General features: G+C 36.6%; 1 protein-coding gene across 4 annotated transcripts in view; it reads left to right on the top strand.

Moving 5' to 3' along the window:
• The first annotated feature begins 3,488 nt into the window (after nucleotides 1–3,488).
• The window catches only part of LOC137958389 (THO complex subunit 2-like), a 47,105-nt gene continuing 30,106 nt past the window's right edge, over nucleotides 3,489–20,487 (top strand). For 2 of the 4 annotated variants that reach the window (XM_068805374.1, XM_068805373.1), the window contains exons 1-12: nucleotides 3,489–3,942; nucleotides 4,068–4,193; nucleotides 4,420–4,461; nucleotides 6,451–6,510; nucleotides 6,606–6,668; nucleotides 7,363–7,443; nucleotides 11,986–12,060; nucleotides 12,149–12,196; nucleotides 13,042–13,110; nucleotides 13,250–13,383; nucleotides 17,467–17,542; nucleotides 20,119–20,312. In XM_068805374.1, coding sequence (XP_068661475.1) covers nucleotides 3,808–3,942; nucleotides 4,068–4,193; nucleotides 4,420–4,461; nucleotides 6,451–6,510; nucleotides 6,606–6,668; nucleotides 7,363–7,443; nucleotides 11,986–12,060; nucleotides 12,149–12,196; nucleotides 13,042–13,110; nucleotides 13,250–13,383; nucleotides 17,467–17,542; nucleotides 20,119–20,312 — 1,103 coding nt within the window. In that variant the 5' untranslated portion in view covers nucleotides 3,489–3,807. Of the gene's footprint in view, nucleotides 3,943–4,067; nucleotides 4,194–4,419; nucleotides 4,462–5,597; nucleotides 6,200–6,450; nucleotides 6,511–6,605; nucleotides 6,669–7,362; nucleotides 7,444–11,985; nucleotides 12,061–12,148; nucleotides 12,197–13,041; nucleotides 13,111–13,249; nucleotides 13,384–17,466; nucleotides 17,543–20,118; nucleotides 20,313–20,487 lie in introns of those variants that run through there. The other 2 variants (XM_068805375.1, XM_068805376.1) reach the window with 2 other exon arrangements.

Genomic DNA, 20,487 nt, shown 5'->3' with positions numbered 1-20,487 from the left:
TTTTTTCCTATAATAACAGGTTGTTCGAAAGGTCTCTTGTTCTTCCATCAAATATTCTGCTTTTTCTTATATACTCAAAGAACCCTGGATTTATTGTTTGCTTGAAGAAAATAACCCCTCACTTCTAGGTATACCTAATTTTAATTTTACCAGTAAATTTGAATTAAATAGCTTAAAACTTGATTTTTATCTTTATCAGACATGATTCCATGAAAAGTTTAGGTCATTTCCTTGGTTTTCAAGGGTTTGGGACTAGGAGTGGTACGGGTCATGTTTGGGTTGTGTTGGGGACTAAGACTAACCCTAAACACGAACCCAAACCCAAACACACAAAAAACCAAGGAGGAGTGAATATTCATCCTCGTCCCCCACCCTATCTTTGTATGGCTAACCCATTCATACTTTGGCACAGGGCTCAATTCAAATTCGTTTAACATTATAAAAGTTCTAAAATATAAAATAAATTTTAAAACATGAAAATAAAGAACAATCAATAAGACTCAAAAAAATAAGGAAGCAATGGTAGAATGCGGGATTTATTCACGTGATACTGATGAAGAAGATAGATTAGAGATTTCCATTTCTTCACCATCGGATATTAGGTTGTGTTTGGAACACATAAAGTGGAGAGAAAAGAAAAGGAAGAGAAAAGAGAGAGAAAGAGAAAATAAAATAAAAGAAAGGATGTTTCTTTTCTCTTGTTTGGATGCCCATGTAAAATGAGAGAGAAAATAGAAGAGATATAGTTTCTCTTGTTTGGATACAAGTGAAAAATGAAAAAGAAAAGAAAATTAACAATATTTTAAATTTTTTATGATTAAGATTTTCTCTCGAGTTTCCATTTCTTTTCTTTTCTCCTCATATTCCATTATTTTGTGAGAGAAAAAAATATTAACTTGTCTTTCTCTCTTATTTTCTTTCCTCTCAATGATTCTCTCCTGCCAAACAATAGAGAATAATTTTCTTTCCCATTTTTTTCTCTTACTTTTCTGTGGGTTCCAAACAGGCCCTTAAAGATTAAGGAAGAAGAATCTCTTGGTGAAGAAATCAGTGGAGGTTGCATTCAAAGGGGGAAGATAGCAGTGCTTCACATGAGCACACGACTCTCAAGTCTTACCTTCTTCTCCGCTCAGTGGTAGGAGAGCGATCCACGATCCTATCGTGAAAAATGTTTGTTTCTTGCTTGGATTAGCATCTTTTTTGCTCTTGAAATTTATGAATTCCTCTATTTTTTTAACATGAAGAGAAAAAGGAGGACCTAGTTTTAAGTGTCTCTTCTAAATGCATAACTCATGGCAGCTCCCAATGACAAAATCTTCATAAGACTATCTCTTTATTGGAGAGCTGGAATTGTGGATTGTTTACTGTCCTAAGTTCTTCAAGGGAAGGTGAGATATGTGAAAATAGAGATGAAGAAACAATTGGAGAGTTGAGATAGGCTGAAACACATAATGATGAAAATCATTGTTCACATCCATTCTTTTAGCTGGAAAATTCCATTGGTGCATTTGACTTTTCTTTTTCACTTTTTTCCAAGAATTATTCTAATAAAACAATTTCAAAACTAATTCTATGTATTTCTATGCTTTTTGTATTTATCAGGAACAATGATGTTGAGGTCAAGGCTGTAGAGCATGGTTTTTTTAGCAGTTGGGTTGACTCAGATTTTAGATTTAGATTTTATAAAACCTTGATAATGCTCACATCATTTGAAATTATAACTTTTTAAGTTATATTAAATTAGTGGAGAGCCTAACAAATTACCTAACCAAAAGCTGGTCAAGAAGATAAGTACAATATGCTTCAAGGGGGATGGGATTAAAGCCTATTTCTTAAGTCACCAGTAGTGGCTACCCAACCTATCTAATTGAAGATCCCACTATGAGGTTCAATGGGATTAACAATCTCACATACTAGTAGGAGCATTACATCCAAGTGAATTCATTTCATTTGCCATCTCCATGAAGTAGGTGTTGAATTGCATAAGATAAGAGGATTATTTAATGTCTTAATGATATCGAGACTATTATAACAAAGTATAGAGGTGCAATATACCCTTAGAGTTGTGAAAATGATATGAGTATAAATGTGAGCTGCAGTTAAATGGAAAATCATGACTTGTTCTCTAAGCGACAATTAAGACAAAATACCTGCATATCAAACACTTGTTCAATGTTCTCGAAACCTATACATAAAGTCCAAGTTCAAAACTCATTCACTTAAGACCGATATGAGTAGCAAAAAACATAGCTAGATGAAGGTTAAAGTCTAAAAAACACTTATCATTGAAAGCTATAGTGTACTTATGGTCGTGCTTTAAATTTTCAACATTTCTATCTTTTCAATTATATGTTAGTAATTCCAAAATTCCAAAAATGTTAGGGAATGTTGGTGAGTTTTTAAAATTTGAATAGAATGAGGTTTCAGAATCCAAAACCTATTCTAAAACTACAAAAGCACGACTAGAAATGTGCTTACTTATTTGGGAGAGTTTGAGCCACTTTTGAATATCAAACTACACTTCGATTCTAATATATCGTATTTGGCTTCTACTTCTTGATGATGCCAATAATAAAGCTTGTTGAGAGGGAGAGTCGATATGAGTTCTCTCTCAATCTCGATTTCAAATTCCCTCTCTCTAACTTTGCATCAGACTTTTCTCTTCTCCATCAATTTTCTTTGTTACTCTTCACCTGATTTTTTTGTGAGATTGTCCCCTTTTTTTTAGTATGAGCCATTATGAAAAGTCTTATTGAGTTGTATGGGATTCTTAATTCTATGCATGTTTAAAAATTTGAAGGCCCCTTATATCTTGGAAAGGGATTGCCAGAATCTCGAGCAGACAAAGGGGGAAATCTTTTTTAAATATAATGAATATACGCTTCAAGAAGGCAATGAAACAAAGATGAACCCCTTGTAAGTGTCATGGAGGAAGGGAATGAGTCTTGCCTCCCCTCTTCTTCTTTTGATTAAAGGAAGGGTTGTTCTCTCCTCTCCTACCTTCTTTTAGGGAGGTTGTCCTTTCTAACTAAGAGAGAATAAAGGAAGAGCCCCCCTCACTTGTAAGACTTGTTGGGGTTGTGAAGCCAAGTCCAAGGCTCATCCCAAAATAATTAGCTAACTTAGGAAACCTATTTCTTAACTAATAAACTCAAGATTTTTGTACTCAGTAATCTACGTGGGACTATTCCTTAACACTCCCCTTCATGTTTAAACCCTCTTTTGTAGCTCTAAATATGGATAATTTGGGTGGAGGCTCACTTATGAGTACTGTTTTGATACATGTGAAGTGTTAATAACTTGAAGTACTCGATAATGATTAGGTTGGGTTGGGTAACCCATTTAAGAACCGTTTCTAGTTGATGGACCGGGCCTTTAGCGACCCAATTTGGACCTGTTGCCAGTTGCCACCCCACGGTTGTATTCTATTATTTTATGCTCCGTTTCTCTCACTTCCCTCTCACGTACTAGTCGCTGCCAAAATTGCTACCGGCCAAATTACCCTCTTTCAACCCGCAGGCGTTCTCCTCCTGCTGCCATGGCCCCGCCGTGATTAATTTGTTCAGCTCTCGTTCTCTTTCCTTTTCTCTCTTTTTCAGAAGGCTCTTCACTGCCTAAACCCTACTTTATTGTGACTGGGAACTCTTCTTCTTTACTCCGAGCTCCGTCGCGATTCGATACATTCAGACCACAAATAGGCAAAATTTTTGAAGGCAAAAACTTTCCACGCTATGCCAAGTTTATTTAACCATTAGTCCAAGTTTACACATATTCGTTTCATATTTCGTATTCACCGAATTGGTCAGGATGTCGGTTTCATTAATGGAGTGTAAGTACATCACCGAGGAGTGCATTCGGGAATGGAAAAATCCAAGCAGTACTTTCAAGCTCGCGGATCCAGTTCCTACTCCTCGTTTTTTGTACGAGCTCTGCTGGATATTGGTAACTCACTGCTGCTTTATCTGGGCTCTATTGATATGGATGAGCTTGTTTTCCGTTACTTAATGTTGCTTACTTTTATTCGAATTTTTGGGGAGTAACTTACTTTGTTGCCAATGCAACTGCAGGTTCGTGGCGAATTGCCTTTCCAGAAGTGTAAGCAAATCCTTGATTCGGTTGAATTTTCTGATAAACATTCCAAGGAAGAAATAGCTTCTGTGTTGGCAGATATCATCTCTCAAATGGGACAAGATGTTAGTGCTTATAACTCTGCCCAATTTTTATTTATTATTTTCATTTTTTTGTACTGTTAATGTTATCTTTCTGCAACATTTCCCCCCTTATGAATTCGAATTATATTTTCTCATCCCATTTTCTGTTGTTTTAAGTCTTACTGCACCTTCGTTCTTGTTCTGATGTTTTTGAATTTGTATTTTACAATATAAATTTACACGCAATGGATGATGTTTGTGCTTTCAGCTTACTATGCCTGGAGAATGCCGTGCCCGTCTTGTCAAATTGGTAAATATTATACTTGTTGGAGACATCTTATTATCTGGTCACGTATCATTTCCTTCAGCTCTTTTTAACTTTCTATCCTTGCTTATTAGCACTGGTGAAGTTACCATGGAAGAAGAGAGGTCATTTGACTTGCAGCTTTAATTTGTTTAGTTGCATTATTTGTATATTCATTTAGTAGACCCTTGTGTACTGCATCCTTTAGAGTGTGCATGGTGCAAATAGTTAGCAGATAGTATGTGGTGCCTCTTTTGTGGACATTTAGTGATTTTATTTTAAATGTAGCCTTGGTTAGTGATTGCATGAAGACTCTCTCTCTCTCTCTCTCTCTTGTTTGTAATGATTTTTTCAAACAGTTTTTTTTGGAGACGCTCTTAACAAAGTTATAAATAAGAAAATGAGGTAGAGATACAACACTATGATGCTTCTCACCCAACATTCTATATATATATATATATATATTTTAAATCTCTTTTTTTCTGTGTATTTTTCTTGATCAATAATAAGAAGCATCCCACTCTCTGCGGAAATATTTGGTATTGTTTGTGTATCTTTACAACACCTTGTTGCAGGAAGCCAGTGTAATATCTGGCTGACTGCTTTAGCAGCAATTCTGTGTAGTGGGTGATTTCACCCCTTTGTAACAGTTTTCTTCCTCACTTTTCATTTGATGCATCTGGTCCTCAGAATTTTATCTATGATCAAATTGGGAAGTGTTGGAATTTGGAAATTTTACTGGGTTAAAATAAGGTTGATGGATGACTTCCTTGTATCTCGCTCTCATAGGACCCATTAACAATAATTAACCACTCAAAGCACTGCTGAAGCATGATAAAGAACACCAGGTGATTGTGGATTGAAGCTTAATAGATAATGCAAAGAAAGATGGTTATTGAAACCATTGCATCAGTCCAAAGCTTGAACTGGCACTTTCCAATGTGGTGAATGTGTCTTTGGTGGTTGTTTACACTGTCGATGTTGCCTGTAGCCTACCATATATTGTGAAGGACTTTCAGGAGACAAGATTTGCAAGATGAGGCTCCCGCTTTGATGTTCAGCATTGTTTTTTCTCTTTGCTTTTGTATTGTTCTTGTACTTCCCCCCATGGGGCCTTTTAATGACTTCTCTTTTTTCATTTTTGTCAAAAAAGAAGAAGAAGAAAAGAATGCAAGACAAGCAACATGGAAGCTTAGTGCATGCACCATTCTCCTAGGAAAATGGAATAAAAAGAGCTCATGTGAGTGGACGCCAAAATTACTTGGTGATTTCACTAGCTCCACTTCTGTAATTGTTGTCCAGAGCTTGGCTTTGTAACATGGCGAGTTTGAGTCGGTTTTAGAAGACGGGAAGCCAAATAGGAAGGTGGAATTGCCATTTGTATTTTGGGCAATTGCCCCTTGACTCTCCCCAAGTACAATCTTGGAATTAGGTGAACCGACTTGACTCAGAGTGGTTTGACACAGATTTCTTGGAGTCCAATTCAGCCCCGAGGCCGAGTCGGATGCTCCAGAGTAAGCAAAAGCTGGTGGTCGAGCTTCTTCCTATTGAGACCTAGATTGAAGGTTAAGTTTCTGGCTTGGATGGCAGATAGAGGTTCAGTAGGACTCCTGGACTGAGATCTGAGCAGCAATAGCAATGCAGTGAGTAAGAGGTGAATCTCAATGAGAGAGGAGTCAAGCCACCTATTATCAAGACGAATCTGGTTGAAGCCCTGTTTCTGGCATGATGCGAAACACCTGGGGTAAATTTAGGTTGGAGCTTGCATAGGTCTTAGAGATCTATGTAGTATTCAAAAGAGAAAAAAAATGAATAAAAAAGTTCTGATTGTTTTTCATTTATGTGGAAATATCTTAGCTTTCTTTAAGCATTTATTTTTATTATTTTTAAACATTTATTATCGTGCATATGATTTCTTATTTCCTTTAGAATTTGTACTACTTTCTTTAGTATTTTTTATTTGTTTTTCATTTTATTCTTTATCTACACATCTAGGCGAAATCATTGGTGGAGTCAGCTTTGGTTCCTGTGAGGCTTTTTCAGGAGCGGTGTGAGGTGAGCTATTGTTTAATTTAGGAAGTTGTCTTGAATTAGAGTTTGCAACTCTGGTTACAATTCATGTGTTAATACTTGTGCTTTGACTGTGACAGGAGGAATTCTTGTCGGAGTCTGAAATGGTGAAGATAAAAGCTCAAGATTTGAAGGCTAAAGAGGTATATAGAATGTTTGTCGTCAGCTCTTTGACTAATTATAGATCTGCGGAAATTTCTTTAACTATTTGTTTTTAAATTTATTGAAACTGTAATTATTTTTAAGTTTAATAAATTTTTTTAAAAGTCTCCAGCTATTTTTTCTATAAAATTTGTGTTCATGTCCTTGGTAGTGAGGTCTCCATTTGACCAGTTTGTATCATATTAAGTTTTTTTTTTAATGGCAAAAGAAATTTTATAAAGTGATAGTTGTATTATATTATTGGGCTGTAAATGTGGTTTTTGTTATTACTATTATCATGACAATGGAATGAGTTGTGTATGAACAGAGGTTCACAGGGATTGGAAATTCAGAGACATGGGTTGAAACTACATAAAAACTTGTTGAACTGCTTGAAATCGCCTTTGTTTTTTTTTGAAAATATTTGCTGATGGTGGTATTTAGTTTTTTTGTTATATTCATCATAAATTATAGTATGTTTTTTATTTTATTCTGTAATTTTGTATTTGTGGTTTTATCTTATTTTTAATTTTCTGTTTTGAATGTGCTTGGTGGCGTATTCTCTTTCTTCTTTGCAATATATTCACACCTTTTTCTCAAAAAAAAATGTGTTTGGTGGCCTTCTTGGCAAATCTTTTGTACATGCTTCTTTTTTAATGAATTCGATCATTCAAAAAAAATCTTCATATGTTGCAGGTTCGAGTAAACACTCGTCTTCTATATCAGCAAACAAAATTCAATCTTCTGAGGGAAGAGAGTGAAGGTTATGCTAAACTGGTATGGTTTTTGTGGCCTTTTTTTTTCAACTTCTTGTTTGTATGTCACATGCCAGTCATTTATGTCAATGATTTATATCTGAATAGTTGGGGTTGTGGATCAGCTTCTCCTCCCCCCCCACCCCGAATGTATTTCCTTTCTTTCTCTAATAAAATTTAGAAACGTTTAAAAAAAAATCCTTTCTATTGTATTTATTTTATTTTTAGAGTTCTCTAGTAACCAGTGATGTCAATAGAGATAAGAAAACAAAAAAGGAATTTGATTACTGTTTGGAAGAAAATGAGCACTCAAGGCACTAAGAGGAGAACTAAGTTTTTGAATATAAAACTGAAGCCTTATTTTTATAAAGATGTATTTATATTAACAAAAGAAAAATTACAAAGGGGGAGGAAGCAGATTCCTAACAACAAGCGATTGCAGGGATGCTCCCTACTTGGCAAGTACATTTTCTGCCGAATTTGCGGATCTCGGAATGTGAGACCAAATACAAAAAAATAAGGAGGTAATTTCTAGAATCTCCCGAATGATGTCCCAATGGCGCCACGGGGGAGGAGATGCACACTCACACCGACCAATGACCACCTTCAAGTCTCCTTCAATGTGAAGGGGACCACTGCACTGTTTCTGAAAACTCGGAGCCCATTGAGGAGGCCGTGTAGCTCAGCTGACGTAGAATCGGAGATGCCTAAGGGGCAGCCGGTGTACGAGAAATTCTGATTACCTGAAGAATCCGAAATAACACCTCTGTAGCCAGCAATCCCAGAATTACCAAGAAAAGAGCCATCAAAGTTCAACTTAAGGTAACTGGGTTCAGGAGGGGTCCATTCCTGCATGACTTGGACCTTTGTCCCAATGTGCATCATTGCCAAGCTTCTCCAATTATCACGGATAGAGGTACCCACAACGGAGGAGAAGGGCTTCCTAGTCAGAAGCCAAGAGGAGATATGGCCCGCGACTCTTACCGCTGATTCACTTTTTGTATCGAAATGCCTTCGATTTCGCTCATTCCAAAGCCCCCACGGGGTGAAACTAGCACATGTGAAAATCATCACCTTCTTGAGACTAGGAAGGGGAGTACCAATGAGCAACTTGTTGAATGAGATCAGGTCAGCCGTCACACAGAATTGCAGCCCCAATATACAAAGAATAGAAGTCCATACCTTCCACGAGAAAGAGCATTTTTCGATAGAGGGGTGACCTCTTTTTCTAAGCACGTCTGCCGTGAGAATCTTACTTTGATAGGCACTCCACATGAAGAATTTTATCTTTGGAGGTGCACAAAGACGCCATAAAAATTGGACCTCATGCTCCATTTGAGACGAAACCCAACCATTAATGTATTCATATGCAAATGACACCGAGAAAGTACCTTTTTTGTCCGGCCATCAGATGAGCTTGTCCACCTCCGAAGGTCTAATTTTGACCGAATTCAAAGAATCCATCAAGCGGCTGGATTCCAAAGCCTCTGCGTCGAAAAGACCCCTTTTAAGAAGTTGAAGCCTTGTCCATGGGAAGTTGATTATCTTTAGGCATCATAGGTGTGTCACACTCTATGTTTGATTAAATTATGTAGGTGTGTCACACTCTATGTTTGATTAAATTATGTTTATGTTCTGGCACTTATGAATATTAAAATCTGGAATTAAAATGTATCTTCAATTTTTTTGGCTATTGTATCTTTTTGTTGGAATAGTCTTTCATGGATCCAATATAAGAAAATGTGGGTTTATCACTTAGAAGAGTCATTGAAATTTTGGTAGTGTGTTGATGAAACCATTTTTTTTTTTAATTTTTAATTTTTTTTTGTAAAACGAATTTTAGGAGGAAACTGGATCCAACTTTAACATGGTCAGAGTGGGTACTTGTCTTTGGGCTTCCACCCAAAGTTGCCCATGTATAGGGGCCATAAAGAGGCCCCACATGTGAGGAAGAGTGTTAGAATAGTTCCAGATGGATCGAAGATTAGAAAGATCATGTGTTTATCACAGAGGAAGAGGTCTTGTAACTTCAACACTTCTGTTGGATTTTTTTTTTTTTTTTTGCTTTTTTGGAATGGTGAAGTAATGTTATTAAAATAAAATGTTATTTTCAAGTAAAATATTTTCAGAAAATGTTATTCAAATAAAATGCCGAAAACAATATTTACAGAAGGTAAGTACACGGCATCAAAAGACAAACAAAACAGAATTTACAATAAATTATAAGTTGGTGGGAAAGTTAGCAACCGGACCAGTTGCTAAAGAATCTGCAATTGAGTTTCCCGATTGGAGAACATACTTCAAACAAGAGTTAGTGAAACAGTGAGATCTGCAATAAGAACTAATGGTTGTTCAAACCTCCAAGGTTGTTTTTCATCCCCATTTACCCAAGAGATTACCGTTAGAGAATCTCCGTCTACCATCAAAGGAGATGTAAACAACTCAGAAAAAGAATAATTCCCTGTAAGAGTGCCTTAACTTCAGCTTGCAAAGAATCCACTTCATCCACTGGTCCTTTTGATAGCGAATGATGCCACTAGTTCCACCCAGGCCAGAATTGCCTTTGGAAATTCCATCAAAATTTGATTTGAGGTGATCAATATGAGGGAGGTGATTTACTCAATTTGTGTAGGCTTGTGAAGGCAGCAGTCAGCAATACTTCTCCAGTTTTTTTTCAACATGGATCCATTATAATCCTTAAAAACTGTTTGTTAACTGAATCAAGACGACACTAAATGAATTGCTTTCTCAATCACCAACCTGAAAGAGCATTCACTGAAATTGTTGGAGCATATTTTTTTCTGAAAATTTTTATATGAGAGCAATGAAGATCTTGGTTCAGAATCGTTGTTGGTTTGGGCTTGAAAATTTTACTGCAACTTATGAGTTTTATTTGGTAAGAGATTTGAGGTTAGGATGGATTCAAGGCAATAGAAAGAGTGAGTAATGTGTGTTTCGTGCTGATTCACATTCAAGTGGATGGTTTTCTCTATTGAACATAAGTAAAAAATAAGGGGAAGATTTTGCTCTATCAAGCATTGTGGTATTGGAGGTAGCTTTTGTTGATTCTTTATTGTGTTTCTTTGAAAGATTACGTACATGAGATGAGAGTTGATGATGGAAAAAGGTGAATAGTGGTCAACTTTTGAAGCCAACTTTTTTTTTTTTTGAAATGATGTTGAATTTTATTAAGACATAAGCTCAAGAGAGCAAATTACAAAGGGGGGAAACCTTCCCAAACAATGAGAGATTGCTGGGAAGTTCCGAGTTTAGCTAATTTATCAGCCAAAAAGTTGGCTGATCTAGGAATGAGATTCCAATTATAATGAATAGATAACACAATGTCAGCAATACAATCGGTGACAGGCCAGTGGGGCCAAGGGGGGGGGGGGGGGGGGGGGGGGAGGGGGAGCTATTTTTTGTACACCAACTGATGATTAGTCTTTGAGTCACCTTCAATAATTAGCTTGCCATGGAGACGTTCCTTGAAGATTCAGAGGCCGAATAGAAGAACACTTACTTCAACAGTATTTGAATCAGCAATGCCCACCGACCCAGCATAAGAAAAAGTAGGGTCTCCATTATTGCATCTGAAAACACCACTTGCTCCAACCGGCCCAGGACAACCAATAGCACTACTATCAAAATTGAGTTTGATGTAGTCGCAAGGGGGAAGATTCCAGATGGCCATAACCGGAGTCCTGCAAGGGCCTGCCATATGAGCGATCAAACTCTAGTTTTCCATAAGGGAAACACCTGATAGAGTGACAAACTCCTTTTTGGTATGTAACCAGCTCGAGATAAGGCCCACAACATGTGAAGCCGTATTGTTTGGGGTGCTAGCTTTGGAGTTGAATCTCTACTTATTCCGTTTGAGCCATATGCACCTAGGGACATGCGCAAGACATGCTGAAAGAATTAATTTGCCCAACCGAGGAAGAAGGATCCCCCTAACCATCTCATAGGTGCTGAAGATGTCCTGATGAAGCCCCATTTGGAGCCCAATCTTCATCCAGACTTGCCAAAAAAAATCCACAATGTAAGAGAACATGCTGGACTGTCTCATCGCATACACCGCAGAGGGGACAGGAACGATCAGTTGAAGCCTACTTTCTTGATGTTGGTGAAAGTTGACAGTGCCTGTCTCAGCTGCTGCAAAAACTTGTAACCCTGGCCACCCATTTGTGATTACCAATTTCATCTATAAAGTAAAAAGAAATGGTTCTTGACTGCATGTGCCGTCAATGTGAATTTGTGTGCAAAATTTGGTGTTCAAAAAAATTGATATAACAGTGATTACTCAGTTGTCTTTTTTTTTTTTTTAATTTTTTTTTTAGGAAGAGAAGTGTATGCATGTAACATGTCAAACTTAATGCCTAACAAATTTATAGTACAGTGAGATATCTTTTTGGTCTGTTAGGATTCTTATGTTCTAGGTAAATCCTTGTGAAGGAATCAGTTTGAGTTTGTTTAAGGGGTGAGTAGAATAACACTAACCTAGTGATCAGTTTGTATTGATTAGCTTTTTTTTTTCTTACTGTTTCTATTTTATTGGACTTTATAGATTACACTTCTCTGTCAAAGTTGTTCAGAAACTTCTTCCCAGTATTTATCAACAGTATTCATCAGCACAATTAAGGTTTGATCTACTTCCAGGTTACTTCAAAATTTATTTATATCTTTTTGATTTGCTTAATGGACATACTTTGGTTTGATATCTTGTGCAGTCGCTAATCGGACACTTTGACCTTGACCCAAATCGTGTTTTTGACATAGTAAGTTCCTTTTCTCTGATTATTTCTGTTAAAATACTGGTGCAGGGGTAGTTTGGTCATTTCATCATCTCATATGGATGGCATATGGTTTCAGTATGTTGGGCTACTTATCATGTGTTTGTATTTCAAACCTCATAAAATTCTGATGTGTATAGATTGAGTTATAAGACTTTTTGTACTTAGGGGCATTCTTGTTCTTTTGGTGTAACTCACTTAAGTGAAATAAAAAAAAAACTCACTTAAGTGAAATAAAAAAGGGTCAGGCTTGAGTTTTGAGGCTGATCCCAACGCAGCACACTACTGCTTCTTCTCCAATTCTCTTCTTCTCAATTTTCTCTCTTTCTTCCTCTTTAATCCTCCCAAGTTTGTTATTTTTCAATTTCCTTAGGGATGTCCAGTCAAATTTAAATTCCTCCAGTTCTTTGAGATGACAATCTTTCTTATATATGTGACCGATGCAATACATGTTCATTTTGTGTTCTCACCATTAAGCTGGCTTCGCATGAATGTGTTATAGCTAAATAAATCTGAGTCCTATGCATTTGGAAGATTCTGGTTTGCTTTATTGGTCTGCTAATAGACATTATCCAAAGCTGGAATGGAAAATGAACTGCTGTTGAATAAATGTTAAACTGATTGTAGAAGAACTTTTATGTCTGCATGCTTTTTGAGGCATGGTCTATTAGGTGGTAGACAATTCCAATTGTTGGATCATCATGCATGTCATTCATATTTATAGTATTGGAGGAAATTTAGGGTCTTTTCTGTTACTAGATTCAAGAAATCTTTACTTCATGGTACACAATTAATGGATCTTTTACTGTTCTGCTGTAAAAACACATCAGGTTTTAGAGTGTTTCGAACTTCAGCCAGGCAACAGAATTTTTTTGGACCTGATACCTATTTTTCCGAAGGTACACAATGTTTAATTTGTGATTCCATTTAGCATTAATGCTTGCATTCCACTCAATCCTCCTTTTGCATCTTTTTGTGCCTGTAATTTTTTTGTTGAAGAAAAGATTTTGAATACCTGTTGTTTTATGTGTTTTACAGTCTCATGCTGCTCAAATTCTCGGTTTTAAGTTCCAGTATTATCAGCGTATGGATGTGAATCAACCTTTACCTTCTGGCCTTTATCAGCTGGCAGCGCTGCTAGTCAAATCAGATTTTATTGATCTTGATAGCATGTGAGTTGCGTCATTGTTTTCTCTGTTTTGACTTTTTTTATCTGCCTTATTTTGTTGGTTGTGATTGATGTCCATTCAAGCGGGGAACCTTCTTCTGCTTTATATATTGGCAAGTTCTCTGTTATTGACAGTGAGGAGGTGGAATCAAGCTTGCTCTTGTGTTACACTCCATTTGACTGCACACATTCTAGAAGAATTTGTTTCTAGTTAGCAGTTATCTGGCGCTTAACCCTTCTCAAGCTTTAATTTTGCACTTTTGGCAAGTAATCCATGAAGAAGATCCACACATCTTGATTGCAAATATTATTTTGTAGATCAGTTATTTCTGCCTAATTTTAGTGCATGTCGGAGGTGTTGGGCCTTGAAATAGTGGAAGACTTGTTTATTGAGGTTTGGTTGGGATTACTCTTCAGAATTGTGAATGTGGTCGATCTCGCTTAGGATTGATGGCATACTTGTTTCATACAGATGGTTGCTATTGACTGCATTGTGATGTTTGGTTCTAAGAGACTCCTGATTGTTCACCCTCTTAGATTATCTCTCTATTTTAGGCATTATGTGAAAGAAGATTTATTGTGTAACTGAAGACATCTGTCGGCTAAGGAGCAGGATACTTAAGTCCTGGATGCTTCTGATTCAGGGATTAGGCCCAAAGAGAGTGAAAATCTTTAAGTCTTGTGTTTGGGTATGTCATCTTCGAACAATGATTTCTTGCATGTCACCTATGCTTGCCAATGCATAGGGATACAAAATATTATAGGTGGGGATGTTACCACAGATACCACTGCTATGGAATTGGTGCTTTACAATGATTTGGTTGAGCCTTTTCAGTATGTAAAGGTTGTACTTGACTCGCTAGTGAAAAGAGATTAACACCCATACAGGAGCTGCTTTACTTTGCTTTTGTAGAAGAAACAAGCTCCAGGAAAGGACCTGCTGGAATCACCCACTATCCCAAACACAATATAGAGGTCTGTGAGTACCATTGGTTTTACCTGTTGATGACTATGGCTCCTCCACGGCTGATTATACTTGGATCAATGAACAAGTCTTAGACGACTGAGTGATGCTAATGAATTTACTTCATGAGATCAAATGAATGTATGGAATTTCTCATGTTCATGAAGAAGATATAAGGAGCATACTTCCTGCTCTGGACAAGATTCTTTTCATATGGACATGTTTGGTGTTTCTTTATATTTGCTTGGGACCGGTGGTTGCGGGTTTCAGAAAGGGCCTTCTTGGAGGACTTTGGAGGAGGCAGAAGCCACGGATGTTGATTTCATTGATGAAAGGTTTCGACTCTGCAACTGCAATGATTTGGTACTCCGTAATGTGTTATTTATGTTTCCTGTAGTTGGTTGCTGTATCCAGTGTACATTCAAAACATGCCTTCTGAAGGAAAGGGGGCGGAACTCAGGATGAGTGTTAATTTATTGAGTAGAGGACTTGAGCTAAGAGGGTATTTTGTGCTGTACGATACATGCATTCTGCCATTGGCTACTGTATCCAGCTTAATATATGTATCTGGTGGTTTCTCAAAGTGTTAATTGTGACCCCAAGGCGAGAATTTTGATGTATTCTCAATGATGGTCTTTTTTAGTTAATGATTTTATGCCAGTTTCTGCATAGTTCTGTGTTTGCTTTTGTTTTCAATTGATATTAGCAACAATGTGCTTTTTATTTATTTATTTCTGTTGGTCAGTTTTTAAAATTTTTATATTAAATTTCTGATTCCTGTTTTTTAATTTCCTTTTTTCTGTACTCATCTTCAAATAAAAAAGATAACTGTGGGTGGTGCAACTAAATAAGAAGAATATTCTGGTATCCCACATCTTCAGCAGGTGGGCTTATGTTAGGTGTTCTTGATCTATTAATAATGTGAGACAGCTAAACCTTCTACTCTTATGGAAACTGATTGAATGGTCTTCACTCAAAAAAGGGAATGGTCTTCAATAATGTTATGTGGATATCTTAACACTTGGGTGAACCTAGAGCTGGGTGTAGAATGATTGCCTGCTGACTAAGATCTTCCTCATGTTGTAAATAATAGAGTTTCCTCCTTTTCTTATGATTATTATTTGTTCAAACAACGTGACATGTGAATAGCTGGGTTTGAGGTGAACATATTAACTGGCAGGTCACATTGTTCATTTAGTTGCTTCATTCAGTATTTTAAAAATTTTCAAATCATTTCATCTTCCAAAATAAAATAAAAATTGCAGACCATTAGGAGATACATCTGTATCTATCACACTTATATTGCAATATGATTTTCAGTGTATGCAGGTAGTTCATGCAAGTGATGCTTTCTAGCAAATCAAGGTGTTTGTTAGGTTAATGCCTGGTTTACCTCCTCTGGCATGTTTGATAGGATGGTTCACTAACAATTTTGGACAGTAGGTAGATACTTCTCTAGATGGAGATAGATAGGTGTACTAGAAGAGAAAGGGAGTCAGAGTGGGTAAAGCTGTGCATGTTGAAGGATGATGGCTCTTGCAAATGAGTCTAGTTGAAAAAATAAATTACTTTTGACACTTTTGGATTCTTTATCTTCTAGTTTACATTATCATTTTCTTTATTTGCTATTTACTTTTTGTATTATAAAATCAAAGTGCTACAGTGAATGCTCTTTGCCTCAATGGCGACATTCGAAGTTTTGCCCATGTGAGTCTTGGGTTTTAAGTCCCACTAGGATTGGGCTTTTTCATGTGTTACCAACATTAAGAAAAAACAAAATCCTACTGGTGCTACTATCTTGCTGTAGTTCCTTCCATCGTCATGTCTGTTCTGAATCTTATTTTTTTACTTGCCATAACCTCTATGGTTCTACTGGTGCTACTATCACTCTTTGATGTTAAAGTTGCATTGGATATTTTCTGCTAAATTGAGTTATTTGTTATTTTTAATCTGGAGAACATGGTATGCATAATCCTTGTGTTATAACTAGCCTTTTTTATCCCCATTGATTTTGTGGAATGGAGTGGTGTGTCAGATTGCTCAAGATAATGGATATGAGTTGTAAAGGATCTTCAGAAGGAGAAACATGCTTTTTTTTTCTGATGTTTTGTCCTTGTGTGTCATGGGTTCTCTGGCAGCATTCATAGGTTTTGGTCCACACACTTACCTCTTCTCCCTAAGAAAGTTTAGCGGGGTTGTGAAAATTTTTGCTTGATACATTTCTAAAATTTTCCGACAGAATTTGTTTTACAGACTGGGATTGAATTTGGAACAAAATAATTTAGTCAGTAGTTATTCTAATATATCATCATCATCACAGCTTTATTAAAACTATTTTCAAGCTATCTGTAAATTCTTCTTTCTTTAGGTTTCCCTCACCACTTCTATCCATGCTATATATAGCTTTTCTCCATTTCTTTGCTGTCTCTCAACCTATAATGAATGATGAAGACTGTCCTTATCGATGCACCACTAGACCTACTCTCCCTTGTTATCTCGTTATTGAAGTTGTATCCTTGTCCTTCCTCTTTTTTGGCTGGTTTCATGGCTTGTATGTAATCTTCTTTCTTTTAATTGTATCTCCGTTGTTAAAAAAAAAAAAGAAAAAAAAAATTTCTATTATTAACATAACCTTTTACTGGTGGATTTTTTTTAAAGTTTGCACACATATCTGTTGAGTATTTTTTGTCAAAATATTACATGTAGCAAGCAGTAGATCCATTGTTTTTTTTGTTTTTTTTTTTTTTGAATGACGCTAGTGTACTATTACCTTGTCTCTGTGTTTGTGCACTACAGTGAGGGGTTTAGTGGGGAAGGTGGCCAATTCCACCTTTGATTTTCTACATTTCTTAAGCATATGAAAGAGTTGAACTCCTTTCATGTATTATAGAATTGTCATGCATCTGCACCTATGAACTGGACAATTCTGGCAAGGTGTGAGACCTTTATGCATATTGTTTTTGGCTTGGTCATCTCATCGTCATTGTTACCATGGTTAAAAATTGCTTGGTCTTGGATGTATTCTTGTTGCATGTTTACAATTCAATCCTTAGAAACTGCAGTTTTTTCACAAGATAATGTATTCAATGACAGTTCTCATTTAATGTTACTTGCATATGGCAGATATGCTCATTTACTACCAAAGGATGATGAGGCATTTGAGCATTATGAGGCATTTTCAGCAAAGCGGTTTGATGAGGTATGTTGTCTTTGAAAATATGGTATCATATTTCTGTGAGGCATGAATGTAGTCATTTCACCTGTTGGAAATTAAAGTTGACAGTGTGATTGAAGCCTAAGAAAATACTGTAACAAAAACATGGTAAAAAATGTTTCTGTAATGTATTGAACTAATTACATGTATCCTGTTTTGTGAACTGCCGTATTCAAGCTTGTAATCAATCATATTTTATGCAATTCTTTTTGAAAGATGAGGATTGTATTGAGCAACAGAAAAAATGCAAGGAAGGCCAAAAGCCAGAAAGTGGCATGGCCTAAAAGCACAACAGAATAATAAAAATTACGAGCAACTGGTTCTTGAATAGGGGCGAATAACAGTAAGAAGCTCAGTATCATTTCCTTCTGTATCTAGGCCAGCAACTGCATTATCAGCATTGAGGGATAGAGAATGGGCATTAAAGGGGTGCACAGCCCTTGGGTGGAAGCACAGATTGCAGTCAATGTAGTCGGAAACACCACAGGGAAAAAAAGAGAGTAGGGTATTTTCATTATGATTGCAGAAAATTCGACCAGTTCACCCTGCTTTCGAGTTTGTGCCTTTAGGTGCAGGGCTTGTATCAAAGTGATTTTAAAGTGTGCAAGCAGAAATTGCTCATTTAAGAAATTTACTCCCTTTTAAGGATGCAGTTTGTTACGGGATGAAGATTGAATGGGGAAGGGTTGTAAGACAAGTGGCAGGAATCCGAAAATTAATTTGCTAGGATTCAAGATCAAGACTAATTGGTCTCAATTCAAGAGTTTGAGAAGCACCTTCTTTTTTATGGACTACAACAATGAAGTGCCGCATTTCTCATTTTTTAAGAAGGTTGTCAAATATCATCATGATTTCTGGCTGGAGACTCCACTTGACCTTATAGGAGTTATTTCAAAAGCCATTTGGATCAGGCTTTTTTGTCTGATGGCATGGTATTGATAGCGATTTGCCTTCCTCAACTGTAAATGATTTGTTGAAAAAAACCTACTGATAGACTTCTAGGCATTGGGCAACACAAGATGGGTAAGTTTGAAAAGGTAGCATTATCAGCTTGGGGGCAACCTGGAAAATTGTTTTAGAATGATATAAAAAGAGTTTCAAACTTGTAGAAAAAGGAGGCATCTTTAACAAGCTGACCATTTAGTGATAAGGTGCTCTTCCCTTGAAAGCTAAAGTGAGAAATTTTTTTGTGTTTTTATCAACTTCTTTTGAGCCAAGTGAAAGTGCTCTTTGTTTTCATAAGATTCTCTCTGTTTAATAGAAAGTAATTCAATTTTCCTTTGATACATTCGGCGAACTTATATTGAGGGCATGATTCATCAAGGAGTTCCATATTTTGAATTTGGTGTGGAGAAAACCTGAAAGTAGCCTAACACATCTAAATGATTCTTTAGATGAGGCCTTGATCTTGCATCTGAGAACTTCATCTGATGGTGCCACCATATAGTAAAAGGTACACAAAAAAGGGAAAAATACATCATACACAAAAGGAAGGTGGATGTAGGAATCTCCTACAAAGACTATAAAAGAATAAAAAGAGGGGTATTAGTTGAAAAATAAGGGAAAAAAAACAAAGAGTTCTGCAGCGAAGAAGGACAGTGATCAACCCCTGATTTCTATTTTGTTTGAAATGGTGAATGTTTTTATTATGCTAATGCATTTACTAGTACGGTATGATACTAGGGACTCCTCAAACTGCAAAGGAGATGAGACTCCGATTACAAGGGATGGGCATGCAATGCCCTCTTTAGCTAATGCATCTGCCATTGAATTCACAGCCCTTAATGTGTACTGAACAAAACAATATACGGCCTTAAAATGCCTTTGATTTCTTCTTGAATGTAACTAAGCCGTCAATGGGGCTTGACCTTGTCCTTGTCCTTCATCCTGCTTACCACTATGGGTCAACCCCTGTTTTATTAACTTGGGACGAGGATAAAATGTCAAATACATCCTTCATGGTTTTCTAGTTTGTGGTGATTGGTGTCTGCCTGACACCTTGTATAGGACTTGTACTCCCTTTGCAGAAACAGCACAAAATTTAATTATGAAAAAGCAGGAGCACGGGGGGCAGAGAGCCCAAAACAAGGAAAATCAGCAACATTGAGTACCACCGAGAAGGTTGCTTTTGACTTGGATTTGGATTTGTAGGACTCGGCCTGGTTGCACCTCAGATAGGTCACATATATGCATATTTATGCTTTTTCCCTTCTCAAAGACTATATATATATATGCTTGTAAATAAAACATACAAACATATAATTAGAGGTCTTATGAAAGCAATGAAAACATATGATCATATGTTGGTAATCATGAGTTCTTATACTTTTGTATCATTTAATGATTTCTTTTTCCTCAAATATTAGGAATAGTTCTTGCTGTACTTAGCTCAAAAGTAAGCAATGATTGGGAAGTTTACTACAGCAGGTTCTGAACTCATTGTTAATCTTTGCTAGAGATGATGTATTTCCAAACTTTTGTCTGTCATGAGCCTTCTGGGATGCTTTCATTAGCTGTTGGTTTCTACTGCATAACTTAAGCCAACACATGTCATTTTGCAGGTAAACAAAATTGGCAAAATTAATCTTGCTGCTACCGGAAAAGATTTAATGGATGAAGAAAAACAAGGAGATGTGACGATAGATCTGTTTGCTGCCCTGGATATGGAAAATGAGGCTGTCATGGAGCGTTCTTCTGAGCTTGAGAATAACCAGAGCCTCGGTTTGCTCTATGGATTTCTTGCTGTGGATGACTGGTAGGTTTCTACTGTTGAATTTTAAAGTGGATCAGAAATACTTGATTTTCTCTTCAGTTGATAGCCCTTGTGCATCACGTTGTATCACATGAATTATGCTGTGAAAAGTTATATACTTTTTAATTTTTGGAGTAATGATAACCAAACCACTGCTGCTGGATCATTTAAAAAAAAA

This window comes from Aristolochia californica, unplaced genomic scaffold, assembly GCF_029961685.1.
Source record: "Aristolochia californica isolate CCGP_79_NKW_82.1479 unplaced genomic scaffold, dmAriCali1.0.hap1 SCAF_3, whole genome shotgun sequence".
Lineage (NCBI taxonomy): Eukaryota > Viridiplantae > Streptophyta > Magnoliopsida > Piperales > Aristolochiaceae > Aristolochia > Aristolochia californica.
This window is presented reverse-complemented; position numbering and strand designations above follow the sequence as displayed.